Here is a 21039-nt window from a genome sequence, read left to right as displayed (position 1 = left end):
AACCTTAACTCTAAACCAAACCCTAACACTAACCCTAATCCTAGCCCTAACTATAACCTTAACCTAAACTCTATCCCTAACCCTAAAACCTACACCTAACCCTAAACCTAATGTTAACACTAACCCTAACCCAAACCTAACCCTAACTAGAACCACAACGCCTACCTGGGACCCTAACCCTAAACTAAACCCCTAATCCCTAACCCCTTACCATAACCATAACCCTAACCCTAAAGCTAACCCTAACCGTAACCCTAATCCTAACCCTACCCCAACACAAACCTAACGCTCACACAAACCATGACTAACCCAAACTGTAACCATAATCCAAACCCTAACCCTAACCCTAACCCTAACCCAAACTCTAACCTTAACCCTAACCTAAATCTCACCCGAACCACGTCTAACCCTAACCCTAACCATAAACCTAACATTAACCCTAAACCTACCCCTAAACATCACCCTAAACCTAACTTTAACCCTATCCCTAACCTCCACCTTAACCCTAAACTTAACCCTAACTCTACGCCTAACCCTAAACTTAATCATAACCATAACCGTAATCCTAACCGTAACCCTAACCATAACACTATCCGAACACTAACCCAAGCCTAGCATTAACCCTAACCCTAAACTTACACCTAAACCTAAGGCTAATCCTAATCTTAATCCTAACCCTAACCACAACCCTAGCCCACCTTTAACCCTGAACCTAACCGTTACAATAACACTGACCCTGACCCTAACCCTAACCCTAAACCCAACCCTAAACCTAACCCTAATCTACCTGAACCACTATCCCCTAACCCTTAACCCCTAACGATAACCATAACACTAACCTTAACCCTAACCTTAATCCTAAAACTAACCCTAACCCTTACCCTAACCCTAACCTTAACCCTTACCCTAAACCTAACGCTACCTGAAACCCCAACCCATAACCCCTAACAATAAACATAACACCCTAACCATGACCCTAACCCCAACCCTAAACCTCACCCTTCACCTAAACTACACCCTAACCCTAACCCTACACCTAACACTAACACTAAAACTAACCCTAGACCTAACACTAACCCTAACACCAACCCGTCTTAACCCTAAACCCTAACCCTAACCCTCACCCTTAACCTAAGTTTCACCCAAACCCTAAACCTAACACTAATGCTAGACCTAACCCTAAACCTAGCCTTAAACCTAATTGTAAACCTTACCTAACTCTAATCCTTACCCTAACCTTAACCTTAACCCTACCCTAACTCTAATCCTAAGCCTAATGCTAACCTCTAACCCTAATCATAACCAACACCCTTAACCTAAATTTCACCCTAACCCTACCCTAAACCTAACCCTAAAACTACCCGTAAACCTAAACCTAACCACTAACCCTAAACCTAATCATAACCCTTACCCTAAACTTCACTGTAACCCTAACCCTAAACCTAATCCTAAACTTAACCCTAACCCTTACCCGAACCCTAATCCTAAGCTCAAACCTAACCCAAACCCTACCCTAAAGCTAACCCTATCCCTAACCCAGAAAATCACGCTAACCCTAACCCTAAACCTAACCCTAACACTATCCATAACCTGAACACTAAACCAAATCCTAGCCCTAAACCTAACCCTAACCATCATCCTGAAACCTAACTTCACCCTAACCCTAACCCTAACGTTAACCCTAACCCTCACCCTAGCACTAGCCCTAGGCATAGACCTAGCCCTACCCCTACCCCTGACTCTTACTCTAACCCTAATCCTAACCCTAACCCAGACCCTAACATTAACCCTAACTCTAACCCTAACCCTAACTGAAGCACTTACCTTAAACCCTCAACTTAACTGTAAACCTAACACTAACCCTCACCCTAACCCCTAAACTTATCCCCCACCCTAACCCTGACCCTAACCATAACCCTAAACCCAATGCTAACTGTAACCCTAACTCTAAACCTCACCCTTAACCTTACCTTCACACTAACCCTAATCCTACATCTAAAACTAAACCTAGACCTAACCCTAACCCTAATCTTAGCCCTACCCTAACCCGAACCATAAACTTAACCCCAACCCTCACAATTAAGCTAAACTTCAAACTAACCCTACCCTCAACCCTAAACCTAACCCTAACACAAACCCTCACTATAACCCCTAACCTAAACTCTAACCCTAACTCTAACCCTAACCCTAACCTTAACCCTAACCCGACCACTACCCTAAACCTAACCCTATCCCCAACCCTAAACATCACCCTAAACCAAAACCTAACCCTATACCTAACCTGAACACTAACCCAAATCCTAGCCCTAAAGCTAACCCTGACCATCAGCCTGAAACTAAACTTCACCCTAACCCTAACCTTAACCCTAAACCTAACCCTAACCCTTTCCCTAACCCTTACCCTCACTCTTAAGCTAAACTTCAACCTAACCCTAACTCTAACACTAACCCGTAACCCCAGCCCTAATCCTAACCCTAAACCTAACCCTAACCCTCACCCTTAACCTAAACATAACCCTAAACGAAACCCTAACACTAACCCTAATCCTAGCCCTAACTATAACCTTAACCTAAACTCTATCACTAACCCTAAAACCTAAACCTAACATTAACACTAACTCTTAACCTAACCCAAACCTAACCCTAACTAGAACCACAACGCCTACCCGGGAACCTAAACCAGATCCTAACGCTAACCATAACCTAATCCCGTAATCCCTAACCATAACCATAACCCTAACCCTACAGCTAACCCTAGCACAAACCTAACTCTCATGCCAACCACAATGACTAACCCAAACTGTAACCCTAATCCGAACACTAAACCTAACCCTAAACCAAACTCTAACCTTAACCCTAACCCTAACCCTAATCCTAACCTAAATTTCACCTGAACCACATACCTAACCCTAACCCTACCCCTAAAGATCACCGTAAACCTAACCTTAACCCTATCCCTAACCTCCACCTTAACTATAACTCTAACCCTGACTCTAAGCCTAAGCCTAAACCTAATCATAACGATAACCGTAACCCTAGCCCTAACCATAACACTATCTGAACACCAACCCAAACCCTAGCAATAACCCCAACTTTTTCTAATCCTCACCTTACACCTAAAACTAAGGCTGACCCTAAACCTAACCCTAACTGCAACCCTAGCCCGCCTTTAACCCTGAACCTAACCCTTACAATAACACTGACCCTAACCCTAACCCCAACCCTAACCCTAAACTACTTGAACTCCGAACCCCTAACCCTTAACCCCTAATGATAACCATAACCCTAACCCTAACACTAACCCTCACCCTACCTGAAACCCTAACCAGTAACGATAACCATAACACTAGCCCTAACCATAACCCTAAACCTCACCCTTCACCTAAACTTCACCCTAACCCTAACCCCAACCCCAACCTTAACCCTAACCCATAACCCTAAACCCTCAACCTTAACCTAAACTTCACCCTAACCCTAAACCTAATCGTAAACCTTACCTAACCCTAACCCTTACCCTAACCCTACTCTAACTCTAACCCTAATGCTAACACTTAACCCTAAATCTAACCCTAACCGTAACCCTAACCCTCACCCTGAAGTTAAAGTTCAAACTAACCATAACCCTACACCTAACCCTCACCCTGAAGTTAAAGTTCAAACTAACCATAACCCTACACCTAACCCTCACCCTCACCCTAAACTTCACCCTAACCCTAACCCTAAACTTAATGGTAACCCTAATACTATCTGTAACCCAAAATCTAACCCTAACCCTAAACATCACCCCAACCCTAACCCTAACCATAACCCTCTCACCCTTAAGCTAAAATTCAACCTAACACTAAACTTAAAACTAACCCTAACCCTGAAACCCTAACCCCTAACCCTAACTGTAAATCTATCCCTAACCCTCACCCTTAACCTAAGCTTCACCCTAACCCTAACCCTAAGCCAAACCCTAACACTAACCCTAATCCTAGCCCTAACTATAACCTTAACCTAAACTCTATCCCTAACCCTAAAACCTACACCTAACCCTAAACTTAACGTTAATGCTAACCATAACCCAAACCTGACCCTAACTAGAACCACAATGCCTACCCATATCCTAATCCTAACCTAAACCCCTAATCCCTAACCTCTAACCCCTTACCATAACCATACCCCTAACCCTACCCTAACCCTATCCAAAACTAACACCCCAACCACAATAACTAATCCGAACCATAAACCTAATCCGAACACTAAACCTAACCCTAACCCTAAACCAAACTCTAACCTTAACCCTAACCCTAACCTTAATCCTAACCCTAGCCCTAACCTAAATCTCACTCCAACCACAATGCCTAACCCTAACCCTATACATAAACATCACCCTAAACCTAACCTTAACCCTATCCCTAACCTTCACCTTAACCCTAACCTTATTCCTAACCCTAACCCTGGCTCTAAGCCTAACCCTAAACGTAACCATAACCGTAACCCTATCTGAACACTAACCCATACCCTAGCATTAACCCTAACCCTAAACCTCACCCTAAACCTAAACCTAAGGCTAACCCTAATCCTAAACCTAACTCTAACTGCAACCGTAGCTCACCTCTAACATTGAACCTAACCCTTACATTAACCCTAACCCTAAACCTAACCATGACCCTCATCCTAAAACTAACCCCAATCCTTACTCTAACCCTAAAAGTAACACTTACCCTTAACCCTCGCCTTAACTGTAAACCTAACCCTAACCTTCACCCTAATCCCTAAGCGTATCCCCCAACCCTAACCCTACCCCTACCCCTAAACGTAAAGCTAGCCCACTTCTAACCTAAACTTAACCCTTACAATAACCTTAACCATACTCCTAACCCTAACCCTAATCCAAACCTAACCCTAACCCTTACCCTAACCTTAACCCTACCCTAAACAGCACCCAAAACCTAACACTAACCCTAACCTGAGCAATAACCTTAACACTAACCTGAATACAAACTCAAACCCTAGCCCTAACCATAGCCCTCACCAAAAACCTCAACCTCACCCTAAACCTAACACTAAAGCTAACCATAACCCCAAAACACTAACCCTAACCCTACCTTCACGCTAACACTAACCCTAAACATCTCCCTAAACCTAAACTTAACCCTAACCTCTACCTTAACCCTAACCCTGACTCTAAGTCTAACCCTAAACCTAATCATAACCGTAACCCTACCCGTAACCCTAACCCTAACACAAACTGAACACTAACCCAAACCCTAGCATTAACCCTCACCCTAAACGTAAACCTCACCCTAACCCTAACCGTAACCCTAGCCCACCTCTAACCCTGAACCTAACCCTTACAATAACCCTAACTCTAACCCTAACCCTAAACATAACCGTAATCCTAACCATAACGGTAACTTACCCTAACCTTAACCCTAAACCTACCTGTAACACTTACCCTAAGCCCTCACCTTAACTGTAAACCTAATCCTAACCCCTAACCGTATCCCCTAACCCTAACACTTACCCTAAACCCTTACCCTAACTGTAAACCTAACACTAAACCTCACCCTGCAGTAACAATAAATGGTAATGGACATCAGTGGTGTGGTTAGAAAGTTTAAGCAGAAATTTCAAGAAGGGCTCCCTGAATCTATTCATTACAAAATAAACGGATCTCACGGCCTCTCATAAGGCGACTTGGATGGTACCTAGTTCTCTCTGGAGGTAATTAAGGTTGTAACTTTTTTTCTTTTGTAGGGGTCAGGGAATCTTGTGAGAATCTGGGGAAATTGTAGGCCTATGCTATCCAATTGGTAGCCAGTAGCCACACACGGCTACTGAGTGCTGAAATCTGGCTAGTCTGAATTAAGATGTGCTGCAAGTGTTAGTACAAAATGGATTTCTATGAATTAATAATAAAAAAGTATGTAAAATATGTCATTAATTTTTTATATTAATTACATGCTCAAACTATAATATCAGATTAAATAAAATATATTATTAAAATTATTTTCACCTGTTTCTTTTGCTTCTTGAATGACGCTAGGAGAAAAATTTAAATTACCTATGTGACTTCCATTATATTTCTACTGGTCTAGACCCTTATTACAGAAAAATGCACATCTGCAAACATACGTATGGTTTGTCTATCCTTCTAGAGGGTTACAGGCTCTTTGACACTCATCCGTGAACCACTGAGTCCCCAGGTAAGAGTCTCTTCTTTGGAGGGAGGTGGTGAAGGCTGTGGAGCAGGGTTCTTTCCCTTTCTTTTGAACCCTTTGATGCTTGTTAAACTTCTTTTTAACTACCAAAGCCGCATGGAAGTCCTCTAGAAACAAACCTTTGGTAAGGGCATCATGTCCTAGGCTTATGGGGTTTGCAGCAGAACCTCCTTGGGGCCTGATCCATAGGCTTCGGACTGGCCTCTTGGGCTCCTCATCAGCTCTGAAGCATCCTATGGGCGCTGCTGTGGTCAGGGCCCACATGTGTGATCAATTCCTGATGTCCCTGGCCACTGGCAGGAAGAGGTGACATTCATCGAACAGGGAACTAACTATACAACACTAAAGGCATTTTCTTTCAGCGCAAGGAATACAATTTCTATTTCTTTTGCTGTTGAATTATCCTTCTAATTTCACTTGATTTAATACCAATGTTTGTTTTGGGCAAAGCTGACTGAAGAGGGGTAGGTGGGGCAGTCCTATGCTGAAAAAGAAACACCTTTGAGGTTAAGGAGTTCCTACAGACACTCCCCATGCCGATAACCAGGATATGAAGGTATTTATCATCCAGACTACAAGCTAACAGCAGTTTTCAAACAAAGCCAAACAAACAACTCCTACTTGGATTTAATACTTCAATCACTTAGATATTCATTCTCAACATCATAGGAGTGCCAAATCTCATCAGCTGTGATTGTATGTTACATGTCAAACAACTCTGCCTCTCTGAGCTATACATTCTGCTAATGTCATCATCATCTGTGAAAAAAGGATTCCCCAACACGCTTATCAGAGGCCCTAAGGCTAGAGGGAGCCTTGGGAGTCCTCATGGTAAACTCCTGAGGCCTAAACAGTGGGCTGCCCACTGAGGCCTCCTCTGACTCCTGGCTCAGAGCTCTCTTCCTTCCTCCTTATCTGCCTTCACACGGGGACACTGGATTTCATTATAGGAAGTGCTGGGCTCCTGGACAGATGCGACGTTCTTGAAGGCAGTAATCGTTTTCCTTGCTGTGCTGCCTGCTTATAAGCCATCAAATAGGAAGTCTTTAAAGGTGATGAAAAAGCAGGCAGGGGTCCCCTTGGCCTGCACTCCATGTTTCAGCAGGCAGCAGGTTTTACAGCAGAATCAACTTGTTTTTTGAATGAGTAGTAGCGTAACGAGGTGGAAAGCCCTCATCAAACATGGAAATAGGACTCCATGAGAAGAGCTTGCTTTCCTTGCGAACCCAAGCAGAGGCCTGGCCTCTGCCAACTTCTTGCAGATGATGAGGCGATTCTTCCAACTGTCCAGAGGCACTCTCCACCACCTTGGCAGGGCAATGGAAAACCATCTCTGCACCAGAAGACGCTGAATGTATTACAAAATTGCCCACTGAAAAAATAGCACATCTCTATTTATCATAGACAGGAAAAAGAATATGAACAAAAACAGTTTAAAAATATCGGTAGGTTTTCCTATTCATCTGATGCCTCTTTTCTTCTCCCTCTTACTTTGTCTCTTTCAGGATAAACTTGATTTAGCTAATTCCTATGACGGACTTTTTGGCCCAAATGATTTCTAAAATCACAGCTCATTCCTCATGTGACATCTCAGGGAGCCCTGGAGAGAAATCTGCTAAGGATTCACCTAAATCTTTCCATGTGGTCCGGTGAAATTTAACAGACCTGTGTTAGAATTAAGCTAAAACCCAGGTGGCTAGTGCAGCCACCGTTGGGCTGCAAGATGACTGACTGGATCCTTTTTAAACCCTCCATCTCTTGCAAAACCCACTTGTGAAGGTGACAAGTGAGCTGTTTTAGCCCAGGGGGAATCAATACAACAGACATTTTGCTTTTGACGGGAAGAATTTGTGGTGCCTGGTTTTAGAACATTCTCTGCGTGGTGCAAACTGTTAATGCACTCGGCTGCTAATTGAAAGGTTGGAGGTTCGAGTAAACCCAGAGGCACCTCAGAAGGAAGGCATGGCAATCTACCTTCGAAAAATCAGCCACTGAAAACCTTATGGAGTAGTTCTACTCCAACACACACGAGGTCGCCAAGAGTTGGAATCAACTCTTCTAAGCAGAACTCTATACAGAAGCTTGAGTGGATAAAACAACAACAAAAAATAAACAACAACAAAGGAGTGGATGTACAGTAACTACAAACAGTCTTTAAAAAGAAACTGCCAAATAAATCAAACAACATTCCAAAAACACGGACAATAGGACCTGGAAAAAAGTGGAATAAAACTAAGAAACCCTAACAGTGTCCCTTCAGTCACTGTTTTAGGAGCTTCTGAAGCGTCTGCGAAGACATTGGAGGGGAAAAATCAGCTTTCAGCTTCCAAGCTGCCGAGGCCGTGGACTGTGGTAGAGGCGGAGAAATTGCATCCTGCTTAATGTGACTTTGGATATTGCTTTTCGTTTCCATTCTTGAACGGAGCGCCCTGGAGTGGCCAAGGTGTTCAGGAGGCGTGTGTGCCCAGTCCAAGTCTTGGAGCACTCCTCCCCTTCTTCCCTTGGGTCCTACCATCCCTTTGTCTACATTCGCCATTTCAAGATTTCACCTCTTCGCAGTCTTGGTCAGTGGAAAGTTCTACATCAGACAGTCCAACCTCCATTGCCAGAATCAGCGAGATGTCAGAATCACTGCTTATAGCCGGCTCCTGTTCACCTGCGGGGAGGAAGCAAAGTTCATGGTCAACACTGAGCTGTGTCTTCGGATGCTGCTCATTTTAAAACAATTGCCTCTATAAGATTTCTTTAAAGGCCAAGAGAAGGTATTAGAAAAATAGGCTATTTTGTAAAAATTCTAGCTAGAGCCTCGTCTCACACTTACCCCAAAATAAATTCTAAATGGGTCAAAGAGTTAAATGTAAAAAAGGAAACCGTAATAAAGCTAGAAGAAAATATATTTCCTAAGGGGTCCTGTGTGGTGCAAATGGTTAAGCGCTTGACTTTTTTTAAAAAAAAAAAAAAAAAAAACTAGCTGAAAGGTTGGTGGTTCAAACCCAGCCAAAGGTGCCTCAGGAGACAGGCCTAGTGATCGCCTTCGTGAACGTCACAGCCCTGAAAACCCTATGGAGCAGTTCTACTCGGCACACAGTGGGTTACCATGAGTTGGAATCAACTTGACAGGAACTAACAACAACAAACAACACGTTTATATCTAAGTAGGGAAATATATATTTAAGTAGGGAAAGATACTCCACGTAGAAAAGTAATTGACCAGTTCATAGAAGAAAAGACTGGTAAATATGCATCAAATTAAAAAGACGTTAAAAATAATAGAAAATAAAATAAAAATGAATATGACAGATGGGATATTTACAAAAATTTCACAAATAATTGTATTTTTAACATATAAAGAGCTTTAAAATCGATAAGGAAAAACAACCAGTCTGATAGAAAAATGGGCAAAGATTATCATTATACAATTAACAATACAAATACGGGGAAAATAAGGTACTTATTTTTGTCTCTGAAATCTTCACTATCTAAAAAAGATAATACAGTTGAGAATACACTGATTTATTCTTATAAGAATAATTTGATATATTGCATGTAGAACTGTGAAATTTTCACCTGGTAATTTCGTTTGTAGAATGTATTATAGAGAAGTAATCAGAGATGCAAAAATATTCATTTAGGCATTATTTACAGTAGCCAGAACATTGCAAGTAAGTCAAAGACCAACAACAGAGGAATGGCTCAATAAATTACGTTGCTTCTAAAGGACAACCTTCTTGTTATAGATATTAAAGTGGCATTTCCAAAGAATTTGAAGTTACATGAAAAAATGCTCACTGTTAAGTAAAATCATAAGTGTTCAAAGCTTTATATGCAGTGAGGTCTATAGAGAAATTAAACTAAAAGTAAGGACACCAAAATGCTACCACGGATTTTCTTTAGTTCGTGCTATTTATATTCATTTTCCTTTTTTTGAAAAATTTCAATTTTATTCCCAAATATTCTGCAATGAACATATATAATTCATTCATTCAAGGCAAGTTTATTGAGTGCCTATTAGTGCTCCGGATTGTGCTAGATGCTAGATATATAGGTGAGAGCCAGAAAGAATTTCTGTCCTCAAGGAACTTACTATCTGGCGGGGCAGGTAGACCATTAACTAGGCAGTTACAACACAATGGGATAAGCACTATAATGGCAGATATACTATGATAGGAGTAGGTAAGTGGGCTATGTAAACATCTGCTGAGTCAGAGATGGCTTCCCATAGGGCATGATATCTAAGCTGAGTCTGCAAAGAGAATTTGTATTTTATGGAGATGAATACGAAAAAAGACTATTGTAAGCAAAGCAATAATATGTACAGATGCTGGAGGCGTTAGGGAGCCTTGGGCAGGTAGACAACAGAGTGAGTTTCAATATGACTGGGATGGACAGTCAAGGTAGGGACTATAGGCAGAGGTGGGGAAGTGAGCTGCATAAAAACAGCTTTAAAATCAAAAGGTCTTGTACACTTTAATATCCTGCAGAGGTAACATACAATTAAAAGACCAGCAACATGTCTAAGTACTAAAGAATGGTAGTAGTTATAACATCTTTAGGAAACCTTGGTTAAGAGCTACGGCTGCTAACCAAAAGGTCAGCGGTTCGAATCTACCAGGCGCTCCTTGGAAACTCTATGGGGCAGTTCTACTCTGTCCTATAGGGTCGCTATGAGTCGGAATCGACTCGATGGCAATGGGTTTGTATAACTTCTTTGCTCTGATAGTTACTTCTGCAATGTTTTTTCATGTTGAGGCACAGTTAATGAAAAATATATGAGTTTCATGAAGAGCGGTGAATGCTTAAGATTTTTTAAAGGAGATAAATTAAGAGAACTAAAAGGGTTACAACCTTAGAATCAATTTTAGAGAAATGGCATATTTCAGAGGGAGAAACCCAGCCTAAAGACTGAGCTGTAATACATTTCCTAGATCCATAAGTGCATAAAGTTCATAGTAATGGACACAGACCAATGGCTAGAATAAAACGCTGGGAGTCAGCTGTGCCCTGGATAGCTCAAGGCAAGGGTAAACTCAGATCAATAAAAATAAGAGAGATTTGCACAAAATATTTTAATTTTTATGTCATAAAACTCCAGGAATATCTAAGTACCATATTTTTGTGCAAATAATGCACGACTTCTACCTTTGCTTGCCAACCATGTCCTTCCCCAAAGAGGTATTTTCATAAGTATGGCTATATCGACTTTTTTTTTTTTTTTTTACATGTTGCTGTAAAAAAATTAGCATAGAGTGCTTAGGAAAATACCTCATGGGAGGAGGGCCTGGTTGGCAAACAAACATAGAAGGTGCGTGTTATTTGCAGAAAAACGCAGTGATATTTGAAAACGGCATTCAGCGAACATTCAGTAAAGCTATCCATTTAGAAAAAAGTGAAATTGGATCCCTGCCTCACACTTCACAACAAAATATATTCTATCTAGGCTGGCTAAAGATGTATACACACACACACATATATGTGTATATATGTAACCTACCCACTGCTGCTGAGTCTATTCTGACTCATAGTGACCCTGTAGGACAGAACAGAACTGCCCCCAAATGTTTCCAAGGCTATAAATCGTTACAAAAACAGACTTCTACATCTTTCTCCCACGGAGTGGCTGGTGCGTTCAAACTGCCAATCTTTTGGCTCGCAGCTGAGTGCTTTAACCACTGCACCACCAGGGCTCTCTCTCTCTGTATATGTATATATGTAAGATATAGATGATATATGTAAGATACGTATAAGATATATATATCCCAAACCAAAACCAAGCCTGTTGCCATCCAGTCAATTCTGACTTATAGGAACCCTGGCAGAGTAGTGGTTAAGAGCTACAGCTGCTAACCAAAAGGTCGGCAGTCCAAATTCACCAGGGGCTTCTTGGAAACCCTATGGGGCAGTTCTTCTCTGTCCTATTGGGTCGCTGTGAGTCACTATAAGATATATGATATAGATATTAAATACTGGTATATTGAATATACGTATTTTACACATATTTATATATAAAATTCACTCGGTGCATATTTGTGTCGCTTTTATAATGAGAACAAAGTATAATACTTAAAATTATATTTATGAGAACTACGAATCTATCTTACTTTAGGAGACTGAGTTCTAATATCAGTTATTACTAACTACATGTTTTCCTTTGTATAGTTGCTTTTCTCCTCTAGGGCTAAAGTCTAATGGTCTATAAAATGATATCGATGAGCATGAAGATGGTACAGGACCAGGCAAAGTTTCCTTCTGTTGTATATAAGGCCCCCATGAATTGAAGCCTGCTCGATGGCAAGTAACAACAATTAGTTTTTATAGTTTATACAAGTAGGTGTCCCTATCAATTTAGCAAGTACCTCATTTGTGGTGGGTTCTTAAATAGTTGTTTAACAGAATTACCACTGAGAAACAAAGTTGTAAGCCTTTTTTTCCCCTCAACTCTTCATTTCTTTTTTTAAAAAAAATTGTTCTTGATCAAAAAGAAAGCCTGCTTATTGTATATTCAGTACAAGCATTCTGGAAGGCTAGAATTCATTGTATGGAAATGTAATCAACACTGAAATACCCTTATTCTTGAAGACAAAAAAAATGAGGGCTATATTCCATAGGGAGTTTAATCTCCCTTTTTTTTTTTTTTTGCAGTGGCCCATCAACCAATTCAGCTCATAAGAAGCCAACATTTTCAGTTCACAATTAAACTGGAAGTCAACCAAAGAGCTGATCATGGAGTGATTTTTATGGATCTAGTGAGAAAAAAAAGGAAGCACAGATAGGGAGCTGACTTAATTCTAGTTATAGAGACAGAGTGTACTACTTCTCACTTTCACTCCTGGCTTTTCAGATTCATGGATTCATTCTCACTTTGGTGTTTTCTAAATGGGAATGTGTTAATTGAAAGAAAAAGGGGCCACGATGGGCTGCTGAATTCATGCTGCTATTTTGGAAATTAAGACTGCCCTGCACAGCTCAAGCAAGGGTGAATTCAAATCCATAAAAACCAGAGACAGCCACACAAAATAGTTCAATTTCTATGATGTAACATCATACCTACCTCAATATCTATTCATTTTCCATTTAAAAAAGTTCTTAAGACATATAAAATTGGTCTTTAGTATGTCCTATAATTTTAATTGAATTTGGTTTATTCCATAATTTTTAAAAATAGGCTTTTATCCTTTCATCAAGGCAGACATTTACCTTAAGGCCACGATAATACAAATGAAAACACTGTCATTGAAACATTTAGAAGGTTCTCTGTAGGAGGTACTAGCTCAGGATTGTAAAGTAGCCATTAACAATACACTTTTTTATTGGGTTTTGCCTCCTTTCCTGCAAAAACTAATGTAAAATCAAATTGACCCTTACCAAATTCTCACAATTCTTCGATGACGTATGACTATCATTCCCACTTCACAGATGAAAAACACTTAGTTCATTTGACACAGCAGTAGGATACCTACTTGATACACTGCCTTCTCTTAGTTTTCATTCATTGAAAAAGACATTGAAGGATCTTAAACAGGAAGTGATATGATTCAATTAGTATTTTAAAAGCTCACTCTTGCTGTTACGTGAAGAATGGATTGGCGGGGAATAAAAGATAGAAGAAATCCAGTTGGGAAGCTATTGCAATGAAACAGATAAAACATGACTTTGGCTTGCTGTGGCGATAGGGATGATGATAAGGGGACATAACTGAAGAAATATTTTAGAAGAAAAATCTACAGGAGTTAGAGTTACATATTGAATAAGGGCAACAAGAGAGGCACAACAACAGCAAAAAACCAAACATAACAAAATCAGAGAGTAATTTTCATGTTTCTTGAACAATACAGGTACCATCGACTGATATGGGACACTGGAAGATGAAGAGGTGTTGGGGATAGATCAGGAATCCAGGTTTGCATATATTATGTCCGAGATGAAAATCTTGGTGGGAGCTGAGGAAGAGCTGCCCATTTAGCCTGAGGACACACTTTCTAGATGACCACAATCAATAGTCTGCTTCCTCATTCATGTTACCTGCCTGGCCTGTGCAGACATTTGAGTTTGACATTTCACATTTAAGGGGAGGAAAGAATAACTGTAGGAGGGTAGGCCTCAAAAGAGCCTGAAAAGTGGCCAGGGTGGTAAGAGGAAAATGAGAATATTGTCCTCATTGATTCCTTTCCTTCTTCTTCTTCTTTCTTTCTTTTTTTTTAAATACACTACATTGCTTTTTTACCTCCTTTGTAGGCACGAACTCACAATTGAAAATCCATACCCAAGGTAATGACATACTATATTACTGAATTGGTTGGGTGGATTTAAAGACTGGTCCCGAGTCATTTAATTCTCAGTTTTGGCAAAATCTCTTTATCACAGTGTTAAAAAATATCTGATTATATGGTGGGCAGAAAATACTCTATTATAAATGGAGCTTGATAACCTATTAAGTATTATTTTAACATATTTCCTCATTTAGCTCTAAGTAAAATCCATCAGCAGGCTAGCCACAGTTAACCAAAAAATTCTTAGTGGTGCACTTTAAAAGAATTTATTTATTAATTCCAGTTAGTCAATAAATTACTAATATATTTGGTTTATCTCTTTCCTCTTTAACTCATGAAACGTTACCTAAAGGTTCACAGATGTCCTTCTGCAAAATAGACAATGCAGTTGTACTTGCTCTGGGTTTCATATAATTCTCTATACTAAAATTCCTACCAACCCTGAGAATCTAAGATCCTGAGATCTACTCAGTCTCTTTTGGGGCATATCTGACCTGTCTTGGCTCAGGCTTCTTCCATTGTCAATGTTCAGAATCCTTCCACACTCCTTCACAAATAAGTGACTACCAAATTGAAAGTGAAGTTCTTCTCTGGCCATCTAGGGCCCAGCTTTTATATTTTAATAGCTAATAGCAATATTAATGTTTACTGAGTCCTTAGTACAGTCAGCCCTCCATATCCACAGGTTCTGCGTTCATGGATTCAACCAACAGCGGATTGAAAGTATTCGGGGAGTGGGGGGAGAAGGTTCCAAAAAGCAAAACCTGAATTCTGCTTGCTGAGCACTACACAGAATCCATGCGAATGAAATGATGTGTCAGCAGCCCCTGCTGTAGCCTTCCGCCATTTCACAGATCCTCAGTCTCTCTCCAGTACACGTTGTTTGAACATTGTTCCCCTTGTGTCTTGTCATTATTACCTGAACAGTATAACATAACAACTATTTACATAGCATTTACATTGAATTAATTATTATAAGTAATCTAGAGATGATCTAAAGTATACAGGAGGATGTGCATAAGTTATATGTAAATACTATGTCATTTTATCTAAGGGACTTGAGCATCCACAGATTTTGGTATCTGAGGAGGTCCTGGAACCAATTCCCCAGCAGATATCGAGGGATGACTGTACATGCCATGGATTATGTAAGTGCTTTAAATAGATTCTCTCATTTAATATTCACAATTAACCTATGACAAGAGAAGTATTATTATTTCTATTTTCAGGTGATAAAACTAAGGCTTGGAAAGGTAAAAAACTCCCCCAGGTTACATGGCGGTTAGTGTTGCAATCAGAATTCAAACCCAGATCTGTCTGACTCTGAAGTCCACGAGCTTGACTGGAATCTATACTTCAGAGATGAGATACTTAACCTGAGGATCAGTGGACTTGGAAGAGGGATTCGGGTACCAAAGATTACATGCTAATTTTTATGGCTATATATATATATATATATATATATATATATATGTATGTATTTTCTGGCTACAGGGTAGCTTTCAACAGATTCTTAAAGAACCCACAGAAGGGTAAGAACTGTTCATTTAAGACATTTTGCATCATGGGTTGATGAACCTTGAACTGAGTGATAACACATTATCATAAGCAACAGAGTGAGTCAGCTTTTATCTTTTTTTTAATTTTATTATGGTAAAAACAAAATATATATATATATATATGAATTTCAATTTTAACCATTTTAAGTGTTTAATTCAATGGCATGAATCACACTCACAATGCTGTGCAAACATCACCAGCACCTATTTCTAAAACTTTTTCATTGCCTCAAACACAAACTCAGTGACCCTTAAAAAGTAACTTCCCATCTCCCTTTCCCCAGCCACTGGTAACCACTGATAAGCTTTTGTCTCCATGAATTTTTCCTGTTCTAGAGAATTCATACATGTAGAATCATAAACTATTTGTCCTTTTGTGTTTGATTTATTTCACTCAGCATACTGTTTTCAAGGTTCATCCATGTTGTAGCTTGCATCAGAACTTCATTTCTCTTCAAGACTGAATAATATTTTATTGTGTGTATATATCACATTTTAGAATTTATACAGCTAGACACAATTTAAAAGTATATATTGTAGACGGTCAATGAAAAGAGGGGAACACACTCAATGAGATGGATTGATAGTGGCTGCAACAGTGGGCTCAAACATAGCAATGATTGTGGTGATGGTGCAGGACTGGGCAGTGTTTCATTCTGTTGTACACAGGGTCTCTAGGAGATAGCCAACTTGACGGCACCCAGCAACAACAATAACATACCACATTTTGCTTATCCATTCATCAGTTGATGGAAGCTTGAGTTGCTTCCACCTTTTGACTATTGTGAATAATGCTTTGAACGTTGGTGTATAAATATCTGTTTGAGTCCCTGCTTTAAAGTATCTTGGGTACATATCTAGAAGTGGAATTTCTGGGTCATAAGTCCCTGGAGAAGTACATCATGCTTGGTAAAGTAAAAGGTCAGCAGAAATGTGGAAGACCCTCAACGAGATGGATTGACACAGGACCAGGCAGTGTTTCGTTTTGTTGTACATAGGGTTGCTATGAGTCAGAACTGACTTCATGGCACCTAACAACAATGTCGTAGTTCTTTGTTTAACTTTTTGAGGAACCACCAAACTGTTTTCTACAGTGGCTGCACCATTTTACATTTCCACCACCAATACATGAGTGTTTCAATTTTTCCACATCCTTACCAAAACTTGTTATTCTCTGTTTTGAGAAAAAATTAGGTAGTAGTAAATATAACCCCAAGTGTCCTGATTCTCCAGGATGTATTATGTTCACGTGCTGAGAGCTGCTTCTCATCACATAAAAGCTTATTTTCCTCCATGGACTTGAAAAATAAGGTTTCAAAGAAAAATGGCATCTTTCTCTGCACTGTTACTGATGCTCAAAATAGGACAGCATTTACAATCAACCCTGTATTGTACAAGAGCACCATAGGGGAGATGCTTTGAACCAGACTGGCTGACTTATAACGGTGCTGTCTTTTCATATCATCTCCGAACGTCAAGCTTATTCAGGCTGGGACACTTCCCATACATTCTCTGTCATAATCTTAGTGGGAAAGTTAATTAGACTCTAGAGTGTTCTTACTCTGAAGTGAAATGCAGAATGTATGCAGAGTATTTTCAATATGGAAATGTGTTCTTTTGCATCTTTTGGCTTCATAAGAACTTCTGAGGAGATAAACTTCCAGTCTGGTTTCAATTCTCCCTTTTATAAGTGATCTCCGCTTATGAGTGGCAGACTCTGGGCTTCTTTCCCCACAGGCTGTGCCATAGATTAATAATAATGGCTAGAATGTACTGACTCCTTGCTAGGTAACAGGCATTGTGCTAAGCAGCCACATATGTTATGTATGCTATTTTCACAACTATACTATGAGTTAGGTGTCTTAGTTTCCTAGTGATGCCATAACAGAAATACCCTAAGTGGGTGGCTTTCAAGAACAGAAATTAATTTTCTCACAGTTCTGGAGGTTAAAAGTTCAAATCAGGGTCTCAGTCATGTGGATTCCTTCCTTGTAGGTAGTCCTGGGAATTCCTTGGTCCCTTGGCTTATAGCTGATCCTCATGCGGTACCTGTCTTCTCCTGTGTGTGTATATCTCTATGTCTAATCTGCTCTTTTTATCGCTCAGAAGTGTTTAGATTTAGAACCCACCTTACTGAGTTTTTGGAAACCCTGGTGGCATAGTGGTTAAGTGCTACGGCTGCTAACTAAAGGCTGGCAGTCCAAATCCACCAGGCACTCCTTGGAAACTCTATGGTGCAGTTCTACCCTGTCCTACAGGGTCGCTATGAGTCGGAATCGACTCGATGGCAATGGTTATGGGTTTTTACTGAGTTTTGACCTAATTAACATAACAACGAAGATGCTATTTCCAAACAGGATTACATTCACAGATATAGGGATTAGGATTCTAACACATATTTTGGGGGAACACAATTTAATCTATAACAGTAGGTATTTGATTACCCCCACGATCACTTCACATTTTACAGCTGAGACTGACAAAGTCAACTTGCCTAGAGTCAAGCAAATAAAAAATGGCAGAAATGGGATTCCAACCCATGCCAGTGCTACAGCCAACTGTAGTTCTCTGGAATGGCAAAGCTGCTAGATTTCTACTTGGCTGTTAAGTTCCTCTCACAGACAATACTTAGCCACCTTTAGAAACCAAGCATTCTAGGCTTATAATATAAATTCATCCCACTGGCTGAATGACTCCTAGAATTGTTCAAATATAACTGACACTTTGCCTTTGAATTCTTGCCCCATGATTATAAATACACACACGATGGTGTCAAATCAGAAAAGCTCTTTCTCGCTTTTTGAATGGGGAGGTGTAAAGCATTGCTTTTATCTAGACTTGGTGAAGGAGAATCCCTGCATGCTGGCTTTTATATTAAATTAGACCACATAGTTAGAGGTTCACTTTGCTTTTATCTCTTCGTCATTGGTTTTCTTTCTCTGTGACACTTAACCCAGCAGGAGAAAGATTTTTTCCAATTGCTCAAACCCCTTACTGAATTCTTTGGCAGTCCTTTCATTGAGTCATTCCTTCCTAAGTGCAAACAGAAGGGCTGATGTGATTTTTGCATTAGTTTTACATTCATTTTTGCAGGGAAAGAGGCAAAATCCAGTGAATATTTATGTTGTCAATAGCTATTTTACAACCCCCAGTTAGTACTTCCTACAGAGAATCTTAAGCATTAAGCACACTATCTGGTCCATAGAAAACAAACACAAAACCCAACCCACTGCCATCAAGTCGATTCCGATGCATAGAGACCATAAAGGAAAGAGCAGAACTGTCCCACAGGGTTTCCAAGGCTGTAAATCTTTTACGGAAGCAGACTGCCACATCTTTCTCCTGCAGAGCAGCTGGTGGTTTCAAACCTCTGACCTTTTGGTTAGCAGCTGAGAGCTTAACCACTGCACTACCAGGGCTCCTTTTGGTACACAGAAGGCCCTCAAAAATGCAAATATGGATGGAATAAAAAAGGGAAAGTTGACAGACAGATTTAGGGAGACAGGCAGAGATCAGGTAGATCTATCTCTTTCTGCAACCATATAGAATTGTCTATGAACTTCATTTATTCATTCATCGGTGTATGCAATCACACATTTATTCAATGGGTATTTAATGAACACCAATCAGGCACACACGCAGCACTGCTGATGAGCACTGCGGAGAAAACAAAGATCAACTAAACACAGGTTCTGTCTTTAAATTGCATTTGACCTATAAGAGTGGTTAGATTTGTATCCAAATAAATTGAATGCTAAAAGAGAGGTATAAATTAAATGCTAAGGGAACAAAGGGGTGGGGGAAATTTCACCTCCAAGAGGATTCAGGAAGTTGTTGTTAGCTGTTGTTCAGTTGGCCCACGACTCATGGTGACATCACGCAGATTAAAACGAAAAGCAGCCCAGTCCTACATCATCCCCATGATCTGTTGGGTGATTGGACAGTTACGATCCATAGGGTTTTCATTGGCTGATTTTGGGGAGTAGACTGCCAAGCCCTTCTTCCTAGTTTATTTTAGTGTGGAAACTCTACTGAAACCTGTTCAGCATCATAGCAACACACAAGCCTCAACTGACAGACAGGTGGTGGCCGCTCATGAGGAGCCATCACATCAGAATACATTTCCGAGTGTGTGGATGGTTTGATTTGCTTAGTATATGAGGAATAGCAAGCTAGGTGCCAGACGTAGCCCACAGGTACTCCGCTCTCTTCCTGCCAGAAGTCTGAGAACTGCATTTCCCGGACTCCCTTGCCAACCAGCTTTCTCTCAGGGAGATCGGAAGGCAGGAGGAAAGCGGGAAGCCATGAGACTTCTGGTTCAGGCAGGTCATTGCGGGTTGCGGAAGTGTTGGCAGTGGCTTCCACGTAATCAGGGGAGAAGCATCCTGGGTTCCTATTCAGCGGCGTGTTGGGGTTTCAAGTGGTGGATGTGCACGCTGGAGCTCTGGGTAACACCCCTTTGCTCCTCCAGTCTTCCCAAAGCTTTTCTTTTTTTACAGAAAATACTGTTATGGCCGAGCTCTTAACCACTGTGCCACCAGGGCCCTATATATATATATTAAACAACACTTGCTGATTCAACATTTGTTTTACATGTACAGTTTAGTGTCCCCAAGGTTTTTTTTTTTTAAAAATCAACTTTACTGAAGTATAATTTACCTACAATAAATCGCAACCACTTAAAGTGTATGACTTGATGAGCTTCAAGGGATGTGCTGGATGTATGTTCTCGTGAAACCACCACTACTATTTGGATTGTTTTTCTGGAAATGCTGAATATTTCAATTTTCCCCCAGAGATTTTTTCATGCCTCTTTACAATCAATTTCTCGCTCTGCCTCTGTCTCCAGGTAACTCTCAATGCGCTTTTTTTGTAACTCTTTACCAGGATTTCTCAAACTCAAGACTATTGACATTTTGGGCTGGATAATTCTTCATTGTAGGGGAATGTTCTGTGCATTTTAGGCTGTCTTGCAGCATCTATGACTCTATACACTGAATAACA

At 40.3% G+C, this 21039-nt stretch overlaps 1 protein-coding gene across 2 annotated transcripts in view; it reads right to left on the bottom strand.

The window, feature by feature from the left end:
* Positions 1-6009: 6009 nt before the first annotated feature.
* The window catches only part of RNF150 (ring finger protein 150), a 305548-nt gene continuing 290518 nt past the window's right edge, over positions 6010-21039 (bottom strand). For both annotated transcript variants that reach the window (XM_049852772.1, XM_049852774.1), the window contains exon 7: positions 6010-8865. In XM_049852772.1, coding sequence (XP_049708729.1) covers positions 8747-8865 — 119 coding nt within the window. In that variant the 3' untranslated portion in view covers positions 6010-8746. The remainder of the gene's footprint in view (positions 8866-21039) is intronic.

Source organism: Elephas maximus, chromosome 13 (assembly GCF_024166365.1).
Source record: "Elephas maximus indicus isolate mEleMax1 chromosome 13, mEleMax1 primary haplotype, whole genome shotgun sequence".
Taxonomy (NCBI): Eukaryota; Metazoa; Chordata; class Mammalia; order Proboscidea; family Elephantidae; genus Elephas; species Elephas maximus.
The sequence above is the reverse complement of the archived record's forward strand: the minus strand, read 5'-3'. Positions and strand labels throughout refer to the sequence as shown.